Source organism: Entelurus aequoreus, linkage group LG23, assembly GCF_033978785.1.
Source record: "Entelurus aequoreus isolate RoL-2023_Sb linkage group LG23, RoL_Eaeq_v1.1, whole genome shotgun sequence".
Lineage (NCBI taxonomy): Eukaryota > Metazoa > Chordata > Actinopteri > Syngnathiformes > Syngnathidae > Entelurus > Entelurus aequoreus.
In genome coordinates this window covers 4,646,327-4,668,977 of record NC_084753.1, presented here as the reverse complement: position 1 = coordinate 4,668,977, position 22,651 = coordinate 4,646,327, and the positions used below count along the sequence as shown (strand labels likewise).

The 22,651-nt window shown below is 39.5% G+C and overlaps 1 protein-coding gene across 2 annotated transcripts in view; it reads right to left on the bottom strand.

Annotated features, from left to right (window-relative positions):
* Window positions 1-1,432: 1,432 nt before the first annotated feature.
* The window catches only part of rsph3 (radial spoke head 3), a 33,872-nt gene continuing 12,653 nt past the window's right edge, over window positions 1,433-22,651 (bottom strand). The window contains exons 2-9 of one of the 2 annotated variants that reach the window (XM_062033906.1): window positions 15,957-16,046; window positions 8,322-8,406; window positions 8,100-8,244; window positions 6,581-6,726; window positions 6,293-6,496; window positions 2,180-2,342; window positions 2,019-2,105; window positions 1,433-1,725 (exon numbers count right to left, since the gene is read on the bottom strand). In XM_062033906.1, the coding sequence (XP_061889890.1) occupies window positions 1,652-1,725; window positions 2,019-2,105; window positions 2,180-2,342; window positions 6,293-6,496; window positions 6,581-6,726; window positions 8,100-8,244; window positions 8,322-8,406; window positions 15,957-16,046 (994 nt within the window). In that variant the 3' untranslated portion in view covers window positions 1,433-1,651. Of the gene's footprint in view, window positions 1,726-2,018; window positions 2,106-2,179; window positions 2,343-6,292; window positions 6,497-6,580; window positions 6,727-8,099; window positions 8,245-8,321; window positions 8,407-15,956; window positions 16,161-22,651 lie in introns of those variants that run through there. The other variant, XM_062033905.1, reaches the window with a different exon arrangement.

The following is a 22,651-nucleotide window of genomic DNA, read 5'->3' as shown; positions in this document are numbered from 1 at the left end:
AAAACCGACCACGAAAACCAAGAGGCTCAGACATCAAATCCCAGCAACAATCCTGCATAGGGATGTCAGACGCCTCATCATTCTAATTCCCATTGAAGAACAAAGGAAAGAAGGACCTGTGTGACCCCATTGGGTTTTGAAAACCATGAGGGCCAAGTGGGAGGTGTGGAGTTGAAACTCAGTGTGAATGAAGTGTCCCTGCCCTGGAAGTAAGGAGCTGTCTCCTCCTTAATCTTACTCCTTGGTGAAGTACCAGAAAGAACTACATTTCCCAGAACACCAAGGTCAAGATGGCCACCAATTGGCTGATTCAAGGCAGCTGTTAAGGAATGGTGGTGCTGTCTCATTTCATGCAAGCAAGCAGAGCGGCAAGACGCAAAAATCTACAAGATCCATCTTTAAAAGACTTCCAACACACCAATGGTCGGTGAATATACCCACTTTGCAATATGCTGAAATGCTTATTTGTTAAAACTCACCTTGACATGTTGGTTTACTTACCTGTCTTAAATTGTTTTTAGTTTGAACCACAGCAAATTTACTCCAACCTTGAGCATTGATTGCATCTGGGTATTTTCTTACTGTTTGATAATTAAAAAGCTTGAGTTAATTGAATTGTTAAATAAGCTCAATTTAAAGGGATAAAAAGTCAAAGATTATGGTTCAAAGTTAAAAGTAATAAAGATAAAAGCAAAGTTGAAGGATAAAAATGTTAAAACTTTTGCTTAAAGTTAAGCTAATTATACTTACCTTTATACTTACCTTACTAATTAAGCTACCTTATTAATTAAGCTAATTATACTTACCTTTTACTTACCTTTACTCCGTTTGGTGGATTTACTCAGTTCCATCATGGTAATGAATTTACATGATTGATTACTTAATTGCATGATTAGTTAAATGATTAATTGAGTGAACGATTAAGTAATTAAACGATTGATTGATTAAATTAAATGATCAATTAATTTTGACTTCTTTAAAGTGACTAAAACTACTTTTCTGATTTACTTGTTTCATTTTACTGAAACTGGTTAATTTGACAGTGCATTCACATGCATTTAATCTAAGTGTCTAGAGTCCTTTTGAAAAGTAATGTTAAATAATTTAAAAGTTTAAACAATAGTATTTAAAAGTTTGCAAATTTAACTTTAAAATTAATACCTGTTTGAGTCAGTTGAATTTGAACCTTTTTGTAAATACCTGTACATATATTGTTTTTCCATTGTTAACACTTGTGTTCGAAGGTTAACAACCTGATTGAATGAAGATCAACAGAAAAGAAACCAACAAAGCCAAAAAGTTGGATAAATAAAGTTGATCAATTGGAAATCCGAGTTGTCCTGGTGTCTTTACGGAGTCAATAAGTGGAACTTGACATATAGGTTTTGAAAATGAAATTATATCAAAATGGCCCCCGCGTGCTTTGATTTTTTTCAGTGCGCGGCCCTCAGTGGAAAAAGTTTGGACACCCCTGATTTATTAGTTGTATATCAAAGCATGTATTTAATGTATGAACACTGCATGCCTGAGACAAATGTCTGTTTACTCACGTCTACAAATAAGGTGAACGAAAGAGCTTTTGGAACACAAAAATGGAAGAGAAAAAAAAGTATTCATGATCTTTTTTTGGTAGTTACTATAATACATCCCTCTACTTGTCATCTTGTTGTGACTCCATTTGTGTGTAGAGTGGCAGTTTTTTCTGGACCACATCCTGGATGAGTGCTGAAATAAAAAAGCAGGTCATTTAAAAAAAACGTTAAAATCTCAACAATAATCATTTAACATTTGTAATAACTAAAAATGGCCACTAGATGGCTGTGTAGCAGCCAAACGAGTGAGAGAACTGAGCGGGTAATCCTTAAATAGCTGACCAGAGCCCCCCCTAGTGTTATATTGTGCAACTTACTTTTCAGCCATTATTACAATACTGTAATAGTAAGAACTGTTTAACAACCCAGGCCTCCTTCTCATGTTATTTTAAAGGTAACATGCTGTTGTGATGCTTTCAGACTTACTGTCTAAAAGCTCCCTTGCTGTATTTCTCTTGTCTAAGTTGCTGTGAACCTCAGCCATCAGCCATGGAAAGAAGTTTGTCTCAATATCTGAAATCAGAAGCGCACCACAGTTTCAACACTTCAGCTTGAACCTAAGCTTACTGAGTGGTACTTTTCACCACCTTTCTCCACGGGGTCATGGAAAAAGCCGTGGGTCCTTAGAGACTTAAAGACAGTGGGTACAAGGTCAGCCAGGTAATGATGGGTGTAGGCCCGGGCTGCAATCTTCTCCACTGTCTCTTGCTCCCTCTTCAATGTCTCCCTCTGCTGGGCAATCCTACGCTCCTGGGGACCGAAAGCTGTTAATGAACTATTATTTTTAAGCATAAACTCATAGCCATAGTCACATAATCGCATTTTCATTTATTTAAAATTTTTCCAAATAAAATAATTAGTTTCGCGGTCAAAATGTCCCCCTCATCAAACATTGTTTTTGACTTTGAGAAGCGGCCAGCTATTCTTCTTCTAGTCTTTTTATGTAGTTTGTCTCTTAATGATGTGTAATGTTCAGTTATATAGTGGAACCTCGATTTACAAACTTAATTGGTTCATTAACATGGTTCGCACACTGAAAAGTTTATATTGTGAAGCAGAGGTCCCCATAAAAATCAATGTAAACATGAATAATTGGTTCTAGCCTCAACAAAAATCCCTATTTCATTAAAGAAAAAGTACTGTTTGAAGACACTATAATGTGTATGTATATCAAAGCGACATAACAAGGGAGTAATGGCTGAACAATTATTTTTTTTATCCAAACAAGACAACAACAGCCAGCTTACAGGTAACTGTCAATGCGTGCGCACATTAGAGATGCGCGGATAGGCAATTATTTCATCCGCAACCGCATCACAAAAGTCGTCATCCACCCGCCATCCACCCGAACTAACATTTTATCAAAACCACAACCGCCCGCCACCCGCCCGTTGTTATATATCTAATATAGACGATGCAAGGCATTAGTGAGGTTAGAAAGCTTTTGCCTGTTAAAGAAAGGAGACTGATCCAATGCAGCAGAGACATTCAATGCGTGCCACACATTAATATCTCTTGGCCACGCATTAGAGGCTAAGAGATATTAATGCATGATGATATTATTTATCATTATTATAATATTATTGTCATTTCCATTACGAAACTGTTGACTATTATTGGTATTTTTTTCCCCTGGTCTTTAGTATTCCCTTTTTTAGTTTGTCGCGTACCACGTTTGCTGCCGGCGTTGCCATCTTTTTATTTTTTTCTTCTTCTTCTGCTGTGTTGTGTTGTGGTGTGCTGTGTCACGCCAAATTTCTTCCCCCTACAAAAACCTCCCCCCCCCCCCCCCCCCCCCATTTACTTCCGTGGTCATGTTTCCTCTTACGTCATTGACAGCGATCGATAGCACTTCGGCTTTGACTGCCCGTTGCTGGAAGGATACTTCGTCTTTGACAGCTGCTGGAATCTGAAGAAATCGATTATTGGTTTTTTTTTGTACAGGCGCGAAACAGGACAGTCGCATGCCGGTTAAGGACCCCCGGCAACTTTGTGACTTTATTGGACGCAGCCCCGGAAGTAAATGGGGGGGGGGGGGGGGAGGTTTTTGTAAGGGGGGAAGAAATTTGGCGTGACAGCTGCAGCAGTGCCTGATGAATAATTGCCTGTTTCAAAGAGTGCTGCTCGTTTTTCGTATGTGGGTAACAACATTTAACTATGTATATATATTTCCGAATTGGTTCAACCGCCACCCGCCCGAATCTATTTAAAATCTATTTTTTTCGTCATGCATCCGCCCGACCTGCGGATAATTGTGTCCGCAAACCGCGCATCTCTAGCGCACACACACACATAAGTCTGCTTGATTTTGGTGCTTTCCAAAACGTTACCAACCATGTTGCTACATTAAAAACAAAGGAAATTCCATTTCACTTTGTGTCGGTGAATGTTTGCGGCTTTTTTTAATAATCTAGGTGTCAAAGTCAAGGCCCGCGGAATGATCTATGGCCCCCCATGATATTTGATTAGTATTAGAACCGGCACGTGCTGTTGGTGCGTGCTGTTCTTTTGCACGCACCAATACTCCATCTGGGGCGGTATAGCTCGGTTGGTAGAGTGGCCGTGCCAGCAACTTCAGGGTTCCAGGTTCGATCCCCGCTTCCGCCATCCTAGTCACTGCCGTTGTGTCCTCGGGCAAGACACTTTACCCACCTGCTCCCAGTGCCACCCACACTGGTTGAAATGTAACTTAGATATTGGGTTTCACAATGTAAAAGCGCTTTGAGTCACTAGAGAAAAGCGCTATATAAATGTAATTCACTTCACTTCACTCCATCAGTGTTGGTGTTAGGAATTTTCAAAATGGGGTCCCAGGGACCCCATCAAGTCATAAAAATGGGGTCCCACAGTAAATGTTTGGGGTCCCACTTTTGTGTAAGCGTTTTGAAAACAAATGATAAATGTATGCATGATCCTGTTATATCTCACATTCTATATTGTTTTGGAAAAAGGTTGTCATAAACGTTACTTAATTCAATAAAAAAAGGTAGGGGGTCGCGGGGGGTGTATATTGTAGCATCCCGGAAGAGTTAGTGCCGCAAGGGGTTCTGGGCATTTGTTCTGTTGTGTTTATGTTGTGTTACGGTGCGGATGTTCTCCCGAAATGTGTTTGTCATTCTTGTTTGGTGTGGGTTCACAGTGCGGCGCATATTTGTAACAGTGTTAAACTTGTTTATACGGTCACCCTCAGTGTGACCTGTATGGCTGTTGACCAAGTATGATTGCATTCACTTGTGTGTGTGAAAAGCCGTAGATATTATGTGACTGGGCCGGCACACAAAGGCAGTGCCTTTAAGGTTTATTGGCGCTCTGTACTTCTCCCTACGTCCGTGTACACAGCGGCCTTTTCAAAAGTCATACATTTTACTCTTTGAAACCCATACCGATAATTTACGATATTACATTTTAAAGCATTTATCTCTATATTAAACCCTTTTGGCAAAGTCAGCAACCATATATACATCCATCCATCCATTTTCTACCGCTTGTTCCTTTCGGGGTCGTATAACCGTTCTTTTTTTATAACGATTGCAAATGTGGACGTGTTTCTTCCATATTTGCGAGCCAATTCGTGCGCCATTAGATGTGACGTAAAGGGCCAAAATGGCCGTAACCGCGTGTAAATAAATAAATGGGTTATACTTGTATAGCGCTTTTCTACCTTCAAGGTACTCAAAGCGCTTTGACACTATTTCCACATTCACCCATTCACACACACATTCACACACTGATGGCGGGAGCTGCCATGCAAGGCGCTAACCAGCAGCCATCAGGAGCAAGGGTGAAGTGTCTTGCCCAAGGACACAGCGTGTACAGGAAGTGATGTCATCAAAATTGGCTCGGTTCCCCGCTTCCGCCATCCTAGTCACTGCCGTTGTGTCCTTGGGCAAGAGACCTAACCACCTGCTCCCAGTGCCACCCACACTGGTTTAAATGTACTTTAAAGGTGTTTCACTATGTGAAGCGCGTTGAGTGGCTAGAGAAAAGTGCTATAGAAATATACTACTCTTCACAATTCACTCACGTCGCTTCCATCGGCACACAAAATGAATGAATGAATCAATCAATCAATCAATCAATGTTTATTTATATAGCCCTAAATCACAAGTGTCTCAAAGGGCTGTACAAGCCACAACGACATCCTCGGTACAGAGCCCACATACGGGCAAGGAAAAACTCACCCCAGTGGGACGTCGGTGAATGACTATGAGAAACCTTGGAGAGGACCGCATATGTGTGTATATTAGTGCGACACCCCCTCCCCTTTTAAGAGGACGGGCAACATGCGCATTCGTATAGTTAGGAGATGCCTCATTGAGCGCAAAAAATTCGTCCGGTTTGAGCCAGGTTTCGCTAAGACCAATGACGTTAAGATTGTTGTCTCTAATGACCTCATTAACCAATAACGCCTTGGGAGACAATGATCTTATGTTTAAAAAGCCCATATTATAGGTATTGGGCTGTTTTGACGAGTTTTTGTTAAGATTATCCGTAGTGGCAATATTAACAATGTTGCGTTTATTATGCGTAGTGCACTTTAATGAATGAATGAAGCGTTCGTACACACGGAGGCATGTTTTGCTCGATCTAAAGGTTCGTAGACCGAAAAGGTTGCCAATAGAGGCGTTCCACTGTACTGCCAAATCTCCACACAAGCCTTTTTGGGGGGTTAAAAACCAAATGTACTTCCACCGTAATACCTTTTCCTCCCGCCGGCGCCTCTCCTGCTCCTGTAGCCGTTGCACCTCGGCCAGCTCAGCGTTCCGGAGCTCCTCAAAGGCCCTCTGCTGGGCCCTCAGACGAGCCAGCTCCTCCTCCTCCATCACCTCCAGGAGGGACTGCTCAATGGTCTTCCCCACTAGGACCTCCAGCAACGGCTGCACCTCTCTATCAAAGTCAAACAACTATACAAAAATGAGACAAATATGTGTTTAATCGCTTTTTTCCCTCATCAAGCAGTACCGTTCAGTCGTGAGTGGCATGCCTACCTCTCCTTCCTCAACTTGCGTTGCAACATCTTCGCCAGATTTGGTAGGTATAAAAAGCGGAGACGCCGGTCTGTCCAGGAGAGGATCAGTCTGGCATTCAGTGTGTGAAACATGTATGATGCAGCTCAACTCTTCCAGGTAAAGCTCTGAAAAGACACCACAACTTTGCAGGCTCTTATATCCATTAGGGGTGTAACGGTACGTGTATTTGTATTGAACCGTTTCGGTACGGGGGTGTCGGTTCGGTTCGGAGGTGTACCGAACGAGTTTCCACACGGACATATTAAGTAGCGTAATGCACGTAGTGTAAAAAATGCACACCGAGGCACAACACACGGCATGCTAGCAGCTAACGGGCTACGATAGACTGACCATACGTCCTCTTTTCACCAGACATGTCCTCTTTTGCGGAGTTTCTTAAATGCCTTGAATGTGCGGCATTTTGAGTTAGGGTTGCGTGTATTCTCAATGTACGTTCAGGGTTAAGAAGGGGTTAAAAACAAAACAAATTGTGCGCGCAGCAGCATTGGGGCAGAGACAGAGAGAACGAGAGAGCTATGATAAACGCGCATGCGTCGCCAGGCTCTGCTTTTTATCCATAGATTTATCAGATTTAATTTTTTATTTTCTATAGCAGGGGTCCCCAACCTTTTTGTAGCTGGGGACCGGTCAACGCTTGAAAATTTGTCTCACGGACCGGGGGGGAAGGGGGATGGGGGGGATTTTTTTTTTTTTTTCCATAAACAAATACAATCATGTGTGCTTTCGCACTGTATCCCTGCAGACTGTATTGATCTATATTGACATACACATACACAATATGTATATATCGTGTTTTTTATGTTGACTTAATTTAAAAAAAAAAAAAAAAAAAAAAATTTTTTTAAATTTCTTGCGCGGCCCGGTGGTTGGGGACCACTGATCTATAGCAGGGGTGTCAAAAGTGTGCCCCCGGAGGCCATTTGCGGCTCACAGCTAATGTTTTAAAGGCCCACGGCACATTCTAAAAATACTATTCAAATAAACAAAAACATAACAAAAGTCAAATAAAAAAGCTTAAAGGTTAAATGTAATTTAGAAAAAGTTGCAATGTTGACTAATAAAACAAAGCTGCTTTTTTTTCTTTTCAAACTGTCATTGCTCAAAACATAATATTGAATCAAAATCAATGTTATTATGAATTATTGACCTATCCAAGGTTCCCATTACTTCACATCAAATATTCCAGTAAGAAAAATATTTTTGGTGGAAGATTTTGCAAATTTGGTAAATAAATAACCCAAAAATGTATATTTTGTTGTTTTCTTACTGTACCGAAAATTAACCGAACCGTGACCTCTAAACCGAGGTACGTACCGAACCAAAATTTTTGTATATCCATCCATCCATTTCCTACCGCTTGTCCCGTTCGGGGTCGCGGGGGTGCTGGAGCCTATCTCAGCTACAATCGGGCAGAAGGCGGTGTACACCCTGGACAAGTATAATGAAATACAAACAGAGGTTGATGAACACACTTCACCTGTTTGCACGACATTGTGTTTTCTGCCTTCGACGGCCTCTGGAGTTGCAGATCTCAGGGGCTCCCTAATCTTCTTTTTTCGATCCACGGCTCTCCGCCTGATCTCCTGCTGTCTTTGTATTTCAACCTGATCATCCTGCACCATCTGTCACACGGTGAACAATCCCACATATTACCTGACGAATGCAAACATGAAGTCCTATTTTACAGTCATGTACTTACAGCTGACATGAAGCGTTGGGCGTAAGTGTTTCCCCTGATGACACGCCGATCATACATGATGTTTCCATAATTGCTGCTGATTGCCCTGGAGACAAAACAGCTCATTAGTTGAGGAACGTCTCAATGGGCTCACCTATGTTTTGTCCATTAAAACATATAGTTGTTTTAAGTGTTTGAAATCCCAAATAACACCAGAATTACAAAGGAGAAATGTTTACGCTGCTACAGAAAGAAAGAAGAAAGCAGGATAGAGAGAGTGAGACAAAAAACATTCTAATCTTATATGCTATTAGGAATGAGAGAGACAAGGGAAGGGTTGGGGTGAAATGTCCCATCCCTGGAGTTGTGGAGGAATGAGCAAAACAGAACTTATCGGATTGTGATTTTAGCAAAAACAGGAATGTTTTGATTAAACATTGGCCTGGCAGTCAAAATCACAATAGAGACCCATTTGACATCTGACAAAAAGACAAATGCAACATAAATTAGTGATCTATCAACATCACAGCAGAATTTGTCTCATACTCGGGGAAAGTGGGGGGTTTTGGAGACATGCCGAATGGGCTGCAAAAATGCATAGGCTATAAAAGTGTTTTTATCTATGACAAAACCCAGTCACAGGCAGCTGAGTTAAGGTTAAAAGTTAAAGTACCAATGATTGTCACACACACACACACACTGTGGTGAAATTTGTCCTCCGCATTTGACCCATCCCCTTGTTCACCCCCTGGGAGGTGAGGGGAGCAGTGAGCAGCAGCGGTGGCCGCGCTCGGGAATCATTTTGGTGATTTAACCCCCAATTCCAACTAGGGCTGCAACAACTAATCAATTAAATCGATTAAAATCGATTATAAAAATAGTTGGCGAATAATTTAGTCATCGATTCGTTGGATGTATGCTATGCGCATAGGCTTTTTTTTTTTTTTTTTTTTAATAATTATTATTATTATTATTTTTTTAATAAACTTTTATTTATAAACTGCAACATGTACAAACAGCTGAGAAACAATCATCAAAATAAGTATGGTGCCAGTATGCTGTTTTTTTCAATAAAATACTGGAAAGGATTGAAATGTAGTTTGTCTCTTTTATCCGATTATTAATCGATTAATCGAAGTAATAATCGACAGATTAATCGACTATCAAATTAATCTTTAGTTGCAGCCCTAATTCCAGCCTTTGATGCTGAGGGCCAAGCAGGGAGGTAATGGGTCCCATTTGTATAGTCTTTGGTATGACTCGGCCGGGGTTTGAACTCACGACCTTCCAGTCTCAGGGCGGACACTCTAACCCAGTGGTTCTTAACCTTGTTGGAGGTATCGCATCCCACCAGTTTCATATGCGCATTCACCGAACCCTTCTCTAGTGAAAAATTTTAAAAAATAATTTTAAATTCAAGACAAAGTTATATGGTTTTTTTTACTGGTGCACAAAATGAACCGTGCATGAACATCACCTTGTTCAAAGAACAAAACCAACACAGTGCATGTACTCACAACTAATTACACACCTGCAAATCAGATGGAACATAAGAGGGAACATTGTATGGGGGTATCCATAATACAGCGATAGGGAGAAGTTATTATTTACACGATGAATCAGGTGTGTCTTGACCTCCGCGGCGGAGGCTCCGCCGAACCCTTGAAGCCGACTCACCGAAGCCCTAGGGTTTGATCGAACCCAGGTTAAGAACCACTGCTCTAACCACTAGGCCACTGAGCACCAGGAAAACACTGAGGAAAAGAAACCCTACACAAACACTTGGACTACAATTGTGGTTTAGACAAAAGATTACTAAAATATTCATTTATCCATTAGAATATTGAAATAGAATGTCAACCTAATGTTCACAACAGTTACTGTAGGGTAGTTGAATAATTAACAGATGTAATCACTATTAATGTAGCGTCCGAGGTGTGAGGCGTTCAAAGCACTATTTCATAGGACAAAAAGAATTGGTACTCATTTGGAGCGAGCGTGCTTCCTCTGTTTACTTGTTTGTTTTTTCATTACAAATTTTGAGAAATCAGATGCAGAATCGTGCCACAAAAATGGGAGCAATCACAAAAGACAAAAATTTTTTTTTAAAAAACCAAGAAATAAGAACATGACTGAATAACCAAGAGACAAGAGAATTGCTATAACAAGTGTTTTTACAAAATAGATTGACAGAATGAATAAACAATTAGGGCATTTTTAGTTTAAAAAACAAAAAAAATTATAAGGGATTTCAAATACAGATGAGGATTTTAAAGGCAAGTATATTTGGGGGAGTATTTTGCAATTTACATTTACGTATATGGAATTTTGCAAGGCATAATCTAGAGTTACACAAGGGTTCTGTTTTGAAGAAGCATACCAGATAAAATATCATTAGAGTAGAAATGTGTTGACAATGATGGAAAAACAGGTTTTAGCTAGGGATGTCCGATAATATCGGCCTGCCGATATTATCGGCCGATAAATGCGTTAAAATGTAATATCGGAAATTATCGGTATCGTTTTTTTATTATCTGTATCGGTTTTTGTTTTTTAAAAAAAAAAAAAATTTTTTATTAAATCAACATAAAAAACACAAGATACACTTACAATTAGTGCACCAACCCAAAAAACCTCCCTCCCCCCATTTCTTTCTGTTATCAATATTCTGGTTCCTACATTATATATCAATATATATCAATACAGTCTGCAAGGGATACAGTCCGTAAGCACACATGATTGTGCGTGCTGCTGGTCCACTAATAGTACTAACCTTTAACAGTTAATTTTACTCATTTTCATTAATTACTAGTTTCTATGTAACTGTTTTTATATTGTTTTACTTTCTTTTTTATTCAAGAAAATGTTTTTAATTTAGTTATCTTATTTTATTATTATTTTTAAAAAGTACCTTATCTTCACCATACATGGTTGTCCAAATTAGGCATAATAATGTGTTAATTCCACGACTGCATATATCGGTTGATATCGGTATCGGTAATTAAAGAGTTGGACAATATCGGAATATCGGATATCGGCAAAAAGCCATTATCGGACATCCCTAGTTTTAGCCATATAAACATTGTTGCAAAATGACTCAACTTTGGTACATGAAAAAAAATACATGGTTGGTGGTTTGTTTCTATGTCATCACAACAAAATATACTAATGTTGTCCTCTATACGGAATCTGTCTCAAAATATTGTTTATGGCTTTAAAGTGAGTTTATTTTACCTTGGGTGGTGATGAAGGGAAAAAGATGTATGCATTTTTAAAATGCTGTCTTTATCAAATGTAATAAGTATATAATGTCTGTTTGCCTGGGTAAAAATTAACTGTAAGACATCCATCCATTTCCTACCGCCTGTCCCCTTCAGGGTTCACGGGGGGTGCTGGAGCCCATCTCAGCTGCGTTCGGGCGGAAGGCGGGGTACACCCTGGACAAGTCGCCATCTCATCGCAGGGCCAACACAGATAGACACACAACATTCACACTCACATTCACACACTAGAGCAGTGTTTTTCGAACTTTTTTGAGCCAAGGCACATTTTTTGCGTTGAAAAAATCCAGAGGCACACCACAGGCAGAAATAATTAAAAAACGAAACTCAGTTGACAGTAAAAAGTCGTTGTCGCAATTGTTGGATATGACTTTAAAGCATAACCCAGCATGCATCACCATAGCTCTTGTCTCAAAGTAGGTGTACTGTCACCACCTGTCACATCAAACCCTGACTTATTTGGACTTTTTTGCTGTTTTCCTGTGTGTAGTGTTTTACTTCTTGTCTTGCGCTCCTATTTTGGTGGCTTTTTCTCTTTTTTTGGTATTTTCCTGTAGCAGTTTCATGTCTTCCTTTGAGCCATATTTCCCGCATCTACTTTGTTTTAGCAATCAAGAATATTTTACTTGTTTTTAATCCTTCTTTGTGGGGACATTGTTGATTGTCATGTCATGTTTGGATGTACATTGTCTTTGCTCTGCAGTAAGTCTTTGCTGTCGTCCAGCATTCGGTTTTTGTTAACTTTGTAGCCAGTTCAGTTTTAGTTTCGTTCTGCATAGCCTTCCCTAAACTTCAATGCTTTTTCTTAGCGGCACTCACCTTTTGTTTATTTTTGGTTGAAGCATTAGACACCTTTTTACCTGCACACTGCCTCCCGCTGTTTCCGACATCTACAAAGCAATTAGCTACCGGCTGCCACCTACTGATATGGAAGAGTATTACACGGTTACTCTGCCAAGCTCTAGACAGCACCGACACTCAACAACAACACATCATTTGCAGACTATAATTACTGGTTCGCAAAAAAATTTTTTTAACCCAAAAAGGTGAAATTAGATAATCTCCCACGGCACACCAGACTGTATCTCACAGCACACTGTGCCACAGCACAGTGGTTGAAAAACACTGCACTAGAGATCATTTTAGTGTTGCCAATCAACCTATCCCCAGGTGCATGTATTTGGAGGAAGCCGGAGTACCCGGAGGGAACCCACGCAGTCACGGGGAGAACATGCAAACTCCACACACAAAGATCCCGAGCCCGGGATTGAACTCAGGACCCCTTCGTATTGTGAGGCACATGCACTAACCCATGTTCCACCGTGTTGACATGATGTAATAAAATAGTTAGTGCATTGTTTGTCCCTTAATGAAATATTGTGTACAATCAATTGTGGAAGTAGTAGGGAGAAGTTTTTATTTACACGATGAGTCGGGTGTGTCTTGACCTCCGCCGAACCCCTGAGCCTGACTCAAAGTTATTTTTTAAAGATAAATAACAATTATTTTGGAAATGCTTTGTGCAGTTGCTTGTATGCAGAAAGTGGAGGATGAAACTGAAATCCATAAACAACCAACCATATAATTTTCTGCATTTAGCCATCATAATACAGTGATTTGTTTCTGTGTAAAATAAATATGTTGTTCCATATTGGAATCCGATAGGAAGCTTCTTAATTCCACATTCAATTTCGCATCGCACTTGCAACTCCAATCCTCCTAGAACATTGATTCTTAACCTGGGTTCGATCGAACCCTAGGGGTTCGGTGGAGGTCAAGACACACCCGACTCATCGTGTGAATAAAAACTTCTCCCTATCGGCGTATTACGGATACGGCAACAGCAGAAGTCAGACTGATTTGCAGGTGTGTAATTTGTTGTGAGTTTATGCACTGTGTTGGTTTTGTTGTTTGAACAAGGTGATGTTCATGCAAGCTTCATTTTGTGCGCCAGTAATAAAACATGGTAACACTTTAGTATGGGGAACATATTCACCATTAATTACTTGCTTAGTAACATGCAAATTAGTAACATATTGGCTCTTAACTAGTAATTATTAAGAACTTATTAATGCTTTCTTCGGCATGGCCTTATTATAAGCTAACCCTCTAACCCTGGCCCTAACCCTCTAACCCTAACCAAATAACTCTAAATTAAGTCTTTGTTACTTAGAATATGTTTCCCTAGTGTCCAAAAAACTCTAAATTAAGTCTTTGTTACTTAGAATATGTTCCCCTAGTGTCCAAATAACTCTACATTAAGTATGTGTTACTTAGAATATGTTCCCCTAGTGTCCAAATAACTCTAAATTAAGTCTTTGTTACTTAAGAATATGTTCCCCTAGTGTCCAAATAACTCTAAATTAAGTCTTTGTTACTTAGAATATGTACCCCTAGTGTCCAAATAACTCTAAATTAAGTCTTTGTTACTTAGAATATGTTCCCCTAGTGTCCAAATAACTCTAAATTAAGTCTTTGTTACTTAGAATATGTTCCCCTAGTGTCCAAATAACTCTAAATTAAGTCTTTGTTACTTAAGAATATGTTCCCCTAGTGTCCAAATAACTATAAATTAAGTCTTTGTTACTTAGAATATGTTCCCCTAGTGTCCAAATAACTCATCATTAAGTATGTGTTACTTAGAATATGTTCCCCTAGTGTCCAAATAACTCTACATTAAGTATGTGTTACTTAGAATATGTTCCCCTAGTGTCCAAATAACTCTAAATTAAGTATGTTACTTAGAATATGTTCCCCTAGTGTCCAAATAACTCTAAATTAAGTCTGTTACTTAGAATATGTTCCCCTAGTGTCAAAATTACTCTAAATTAAGTATGTGTTACTTAGAATATGTTCCCCTAGTGTCCAAATATCTCTAAATTAAGTATGTGTTACTTAGAATGTTCCCCTAGTGTCCAAATATCTCTAAATTAAGTATGTGTTACTTAGAATATGTTCCCCTAGTGTCTAAAAAAACCTCTAAATTAAGTCTTTGTTACTTAGAATATGTTCCCTTAGTGTCCAAAAAACTCTACATTAAGTATGTGTTACTTAGAATATGTTCCCCTAGTGTCCAAATAACTCTACATTAAGTATGTGTTACTTAGAATATGTTCCCCTAGTGTCCAAATAACTCTAAATTAAGTCTGTTACTTAGAATATGTTCCCCTAGTGTCAAAATTACTCTAAATTAAGTATGTGTTACTTAGAATATGTTCCCATAGTGTCCAAATATATCTAAATTAAGTATGTGTTACTTAGAATATGTTCCCCTAGTGTCCAAATATCTCTAAATTAAGTATGTGTTACTTAGAATATGTTCCCCTAGTGTCCAAATATCTCTAAATTAAGTATGTGTTACTTAGAATATGTTCCCCTAGTGTCTAAAAAACCCTCTAAATTAAGTCTTTGTTACTTAGAATATGTTCCCTTAGTGTCCAAAAAACTCTACATTAAGTATGTGTTACTTAGAATATGTTCCCCTAGTGTCCAAATAACTCTAAATTAAGTATGTTACTTAGAATATGTTCCCTTAGTGTCCAAATAACTCTAAATTAAGTCTGTTACTTAGAATATGTTCCCCTAGTGTCAAAATTACTCTAAATTAAGTCTTTGTTACTTAGAATATGTTCCCATAGTGTCCAAATAACTCTAAATTAAGTCTGTTACTTAGAATATGTTCCCCTAGTGTCAAAATTACTCTAAATTAAGTATGTGTTACTTAGAATATGTTCCCATAGTGTCCAAATATATCTAAATTAAGTATGTGTTACTTAGAATATGTTCCCCTAGTGTCCAAATATCTCTAAATTAAGTATGTGTTACTTAGAATATGTTCCCCTAGTGTCCAAAAAACTCGAAATTAAATTAAGTCTTTGTTACTTAGAATATGTTCACTATACTAAAGTGTTACCAAAAACATATAACTTTGTCTTGAATTTGAAAAAAAAAAAAAAAAATTCACTAAAGGCTTCGGTGAATGTGCATATGAAACTGGTGGGGTTCGGTACCTCCAACAAGGTTAAGAACCACTGCCCTAGAACATCACATATTTTGGGGGGTATGCAGTTCCAGAAGGAGTCATAATTGTTGATTTCCACGGTTGTTTACTTTCACGACCAGGTCACTATCGCCTAAATGACGTCATCAATGCGTCATGACTTGCCAGGAACTATTCAGTCCAAACTTGCACTAACAAATCTCTAGGTGGCGTAAAAACACTTATTTTACAACACGCCGTGTAGGACTGCACACGTATATATTTGTCATATTTGTCACATTCTGACCACCAACGCGGCACAGAAGAGTTAAACTCGTCAAATTATGACACTTCCGGTTTAGCGTTAGCATTACCATGTACGGAACAAAAACATACTTTTCTGTCGGTGGTTCTCTGTATTTGGAGCGGTTCTCAACAGGTCTCGGCCGGCTGGAGAAGGTGTAGGTTTCGTTTGTGTCCTTCTGGCTGTGTGAAACAAGAGCCATTGTTTTTAAAAAAAGAAGATATATAGTGTATTTAAAAAAATAGCCGTGTTTCTGCCAGTATTAGCTTGCTCGAGGACACTAACAAGCTACCTTAGCAACGGTAACCAGGAAGTAAAACAAGCTGTAATGTGATATTAGAGCCAGAGGGGGCGCTTTAATCTCCATATTAATGTTACTACAGTGCTGCTGTTTTATTCTCGTCCTCATAACTTCCTTTGCACTCAAACGTCATATACTAACGAGCAGTAACTGATTATAAGTGTTTAATTAAATGGAAGAGGGTGAATATGTTTAAACGTAATCGGTCATACGTAAAACATCTTACTTAATTGGCGTATAGTGAATTTGTTTCAGACCCGTTTAACAAGTTACGTTAAGGAACATCACGTTGTAGTTTTTCACAATTAAATATGTCCGCAAGAGTATGAATATTTTTTTGAAATTATGATTTATTTCTACCCCTTCTCCTTGTCAATTACTAATAATTAATTCACACCACCACACCATCTTATGCATGTTAACACTTAAAATATTTTATATGCTTACGTAAGACTCTTGAACGCATCATAATTATTCCCTCAACTCCCCCCAAAATGGATTAACTCGCTGGAATAAAAAAGACAATATAACATACATCCATAAACCTGGATGCATATGAAAAAGTGCAATATATTTATCTGTACAGTAACCTATTTATTTATTTATTTATATATGCACCCTATTGCTTTTTTATCCTGCACTACCATGAGCTAATGCACCGAAATTTCGTTTTTATCTGTACTGTAAAGTTCAAATTTGAATGACAATAAAAAGGAAGTCTAAGTCTAATTTTGTCATTTACTTCCTGTTCATTTTATTACCGTGGAGAAAATACTGTAATTGGGAATATGTAGCAAAGAGGGATATATACCTTAGTGCAGGGGTGTCCAAAGTGCGGCCCGCAGGTCATTTTTTAACGGCTCCACGGCACATTTTAAAAATACGATTGAAAAAAAATTCAAAACATAAAAAGTGGTATAAAAGTGCAAACAGGTGAAATGTAACAAGAACATGTAGCAATGTTTACTCTAATAACACACAGCTGCCATGTAGGCTGTTTCTTTCTTTAAAAAATAATAATGAATCAAAATCAATGTCATTATGAATTATTGACCTATTCAAGGCTCCAATTACGTCACATTAAATATTTTGAGATATTTTTGGGGGAAAATGTTGCATATTTTGTGTTTGCCATGTAAAAAAACGAGCTGTTTTTTTTAAAAGAAGGGCCTAAAACAAACAAACAAAAAACATAAACAAAAATCAAACTTATAATTGACAGATAGATCTGAAGTTGATCTTAAAATTATTGTGTTAAAAGTAAACAGTAAAAAAAAATTATATATAATTTATTTTTTAACACCTTAATGAGTAGGACCCTTTTGGATCCCCTACAATTTTAGTGTGATTAGTTTTTAAGTGTTATTGCTCAAAAAACAATAATGAATTCAAATCAATGGTGTTATGAATTATTGACCTTTTTAAGGCTCCAATTATTATATAATCTTATTGGGTGAAAATATTGCATATTTTGTGGGGGGGGTTTTCATTAAAAAAAAGGGTTTTCTATGACAAAAAGAGCATACAATTTAAATCTTTAAAAAATGTTACATTGACAGATAGACCTAATGTTGATCTGGAGATTTAAAACTTGAATAATAACACAAATAATAATACTGAATAATGACACATTTTTTATATTTTTTTGGACCAAAACCCTTTGGGGTCCCCGTGATCAAGCCTGAGTGGAAGCCTAAATGTATATTTTTTATACATATATTGTATTGGTTTTTAAAATAAAAAATATCAAAATGGCCCCTGCTTGCTTTGATTTTTCAATGTGCGGCCCTAAGTGGAAAAAGTTTGGACACCCCAGCTTTAGTGTATCAAGGGAAATGTGTTAAAAATACAAATAAAAAAAGAGGCAAAATAAATAATAAATAAATAAAGGGGGAAAAGTACAGTGTAGTACAGTAGGGAAGGGATTCATACGGCCCCAATCCTTGTGTTCGAGGAAGGTGGAGGGTTAATCATTCTGCAATGCAGTCTGCTGAAAATGGTGGAAAGCGCTACTCTGTAACCGACGTTGTGGTCAAAGTTGGAATTGCCACAAAGCACATTTTAAGATATTCCACCCTCTACTGCCGTCTGGCGGCTAAAGTGAATAGTTGTCACGTTCCATGTGTCTGGTAAACCACCACGAATGGGGCCATAAGATCCCCCTTGAAAAAATATTAAAGAAAAAAATGAATGTGTTTAATGCAAATGTAATAAGTGTGAATACGCTAACAATGAGTATAACCAATGATAAATACAAAAATGAATCATTTAGAATTGAGTAAATATGTTAAAACGATACCAGAGTAAAACTTTTGACAGAAACACACTGTAGTAAATGGGCCATTCTACTAAATTAGTTCAAAGTGAGGTTGAAAAGATTTTTAAAAATGTTGTAAGTTGTATACTCGGAACGTTGTCCCCATTATTATAGAATAATATCTGGAGTACACATTTCTAGGAAAAGAACGGTTCACTTGTATTTTGTATTCTCAGAACATTGTCCCCATTATTATAGAATAATATCTGGAGTACACATTTCTAGGAAAAGAACGGTTCTCTTGTATTTTGTATTCTCAGAATGTTGTCCCCATTATTATAGAATAATATCTGGAGTACACATTTCTAGGAAAAGAACGGTTCACATGTATTTTGTATTTTCAGAATATTTGGGAATGTGTTTCCTCTCCCCAAATTTGTCACACAATCGAAACATAACATTCACTTATGAATGACAAATATTAAGCTAGCTTGTTGATATTATGCATACTTCCCTTGTGTAGAAATTATTTAAAAAAATAATTATTGAGGTTTTTCACAATAAAATCCATAAAAATTATTATTTTTACAAATGTAATTGTTTCAATATATGAAATTCTTCAACATTTATATGCACTCTTTCTTTCTAAAATGCATAACACTGATCAGAGTTAATGATTTATGAAGTTAAACATAAATGTAACCAATCAATATAATATTTTAGTTGATAACTCAATATACTTCCTTTACTTTGTAAACAGAGAGTGTTTCAGTAGTGACTGCACATGTTTCAGTTGTGACCACTATTTTGTCTGCAAGGTTGTATCATATCACCTCAACATTAGTGCTTGATATTAACTTTTAACATGCTTGATGTTGGAAATATTACAAACATTTATATTTTGTGGACATTAAAATCCTTTATTTTTGGAGAAATTTGTTAATATCAGTTTAAAAAAGGTAAACAGTCTAAACGCTCCAAAGCAATTCAAATGTAATATTTTCATATGATATTGGGCCACATCAGGAGGTAGTCCAAATCCGTTTGGAATGCAACCTGTTTGCGACTTTTACGTCATCTTTGGTCGAGGTGCGGCATTCGTGTGTGCAGCACCATCACTTTCCTTTTTTCAATTATTTATCTTCTCCTCCTTCAGTTGTTTTCCATCATCTGATTGCAGTCTCTACACTACAGCCACATCACAAACACACTCACACGCTGATCTGTGGCGTCCATGTTTTCTCCTGCAGTAGTGACTTTCTTGCTCATTTACGAAATCCAGTCAACTTCCTTTGTTTTCACTTTATCCAACTGCGCATGTAAGTGACATCGAGGCCACATTGGGGCCACACATTGGGGATGCATTAGGGATACATCGAGGCCACATTGGGGCCACATTGGGGCCACATTGGGGCCACATTGGGGCCACACATTGGGGATGCATTAGGGATACATCAAGGCCACATTGGGGATAGATAGATTGAGGCCACATTGGGGATACATTAGGGATACATCAAGGCCACATCGAGGCCACATTGGGGATAGATAGATTGAGGCCACATTGGGGATGCATTAGGGATACATCGAGGCCACATTGGGGCCACATTGGGGATGCATTAGGGATACATCGAGGCCACATCGAGGCCACATTGGGGCCACACATTGGGGATGCATTAGGGATACATCGAGGCCACATTGGGGCCACATTGGGGATGCACTAGGGATACATCGAGGCCACATCGAGGCCACATTGGGGCCACACATTGGGGATGCATTAGGGATACATCGAGGCCACATTGGGGCCACATTGGGGATGCATTAGGGATACATCGAGGCCACATTGAGGCCACATTGGGGATAGATACATTGAGGCCACATTGGGGATAGATAGATTGAGGCCACATTGGGGATAGATAGATTGAGGCCACATTGGGGATACATTAGGGATACATCGAGGCCACATTGGGGCCACATTGGGGATAGATAGATTGAGGCCACATTGGGGATAGATACATTGAGGCCACATTGGGGATAGATAGATTGAGGCCACATTGGGGATAGATACATTGAGGCCACATTGGGGATAGATAGATTGAGGCCACATTGGGGATAGATACATTGAGGCCACATTGGGGATAGATACATCGAGGCCACATTGGGGCCACATTGGGGATAGATACATTGAGGCCACATTGGGGATAGATAGATTGAGGCCACATTGGGGATGCATTAGGGATACATCGAGGCCACATTGGGGCCACATTGGGGATGCATTAGGGATACATCGAGGCCACATCGAGGCCACATTGGGGCCACACATTGGGATGCATTAGGGATACATCGAGGCCACATTGGGGCCACATTGGGGATGCACTAGGGATACATCGAGGCCACATCGAGGCCACATTGGGGCCACACATTGGGGATGCATTAGGGATACATCGAGGCCACATTGGGGCCACATTGGGGATGCATTAGGGATACATCGAGGCCACATTGAGGCCACATGGGGATAGATACATTGAGGCCACATTGGGGATAGATAGATTGAGGCCACATTGGGGATAGATAGATTGAGGCCACATTGGGGATACATTAGGGATACATCGAGGCCACATTGGGGCCACATTGGGGATAGATAGATGAGGCCACATTGGGGATAGATACATTGAGGCCACATTGGGGATAGATAGATTGAGGCCACATTGGGGATAGATACATTGAGGCCACATTGGGGATAGATAGATTGAGGCCACATTGGGGATAGATACATTGAGGCCACATTGGGGATAGATACATCGAGGCCACATTGGGGCCACATTGGGGATAGATACATTGAGGCCACATTGGGGATAGATAGATTGAGGCCACATTGGGGATGCATTAGGGATACATCGAGGCCACATTGGGGCCACATTGGGGATGCATTAGGGATACATCGAGGCCACATCGAGGCCACATTGGGGCCACACATTGGGATGCATTAGGGATACATCGAGGCCACATTGGGGCCACATTGGGATGCACTAGGGATACATCGAGGCCACATCGAGGCCACATTGGGGCCACACATTGGGGATGCATTAGGGATACATCGAGGCCACATTGGGGCCACATTGGGGATGCATTAGGATACATCGAGGGCCACATTGAGGCCACATTGGGGATAGATACATTGAGGCCACATTGGGGATAGATAGATTGAGGCCACATTGGGGATAGATAGATTGAGGCCACATTGGGGATACATTAGGGATACATCGAGGCCACATTGGGGCCACATTGGGGATAGATAGATTGAGGCCACATTGGGGATAGATACATTGAGGCCACATTGGGGATAGATAGATTGAGGCCACATTGGGATAGATACATTGAGGCCACATTGGGGATAGATAGATTGAGGCCACATTGGGATAGATACATTGAGGCCACATTGGGGATAGATACATTGAGGCCACATTGGGGATAGATACATTGAGGCCACATTGGGGATAGATAGATTGAGGCCACATTGGGGATAGATACATTGAGGCCACATTGGGGATAGATACATTGAGGCCACATTGGGGATAGATACATTGAGGCCACATTGGGGTCACAATGTTATGTCAGACCCACTCGACATCCGTTGCTTTCGGTCTCCCCTAGAGGGGGGGGGGGGTTACCCACATATGCGGTCCTCTCCAAGGTTTCTCATAGTCATTCACCGACGTCCCACTGGGGTGAGTTTTTCCTTGCCCGTATGTGGGCTCTGTACCGAGGATGTCGTTGTGGCTTGTACAGCCCTTTGAGACACTTGTGATTTAGGGCTATATAAATAAACATTGATTGATTGATTGATTGAGATAGATTGAGGCCACATTGGGGATAGATACATTGAGGCCACATTGGGATAGATACATTGAGGCCACATTGGGGATAGATAGATTGAGGCCACATTGGGGATACATTAGGGATACATCGAGGCCACATTGGGGCCACACATTGGGGATGCACTAGGGATAGATAGATTGAGGCCACATTGGGGATGCATTGGGTATAGCTCAGTTGGTAAAGCGGCCATGCCAGCAACTTGAGGGTTCCAGGTTCGATCCCCGCTTCCGCCATCCTAGTCGCTGTCGTTGTGTCCTTGTGCAAGACACTTTACCCACCTGCTCCCAGTGCCACCCACACTGGTTTGAAAATGTAACTTAGATATTGGGTTTCACAATGTAAGGCGCTTTGAG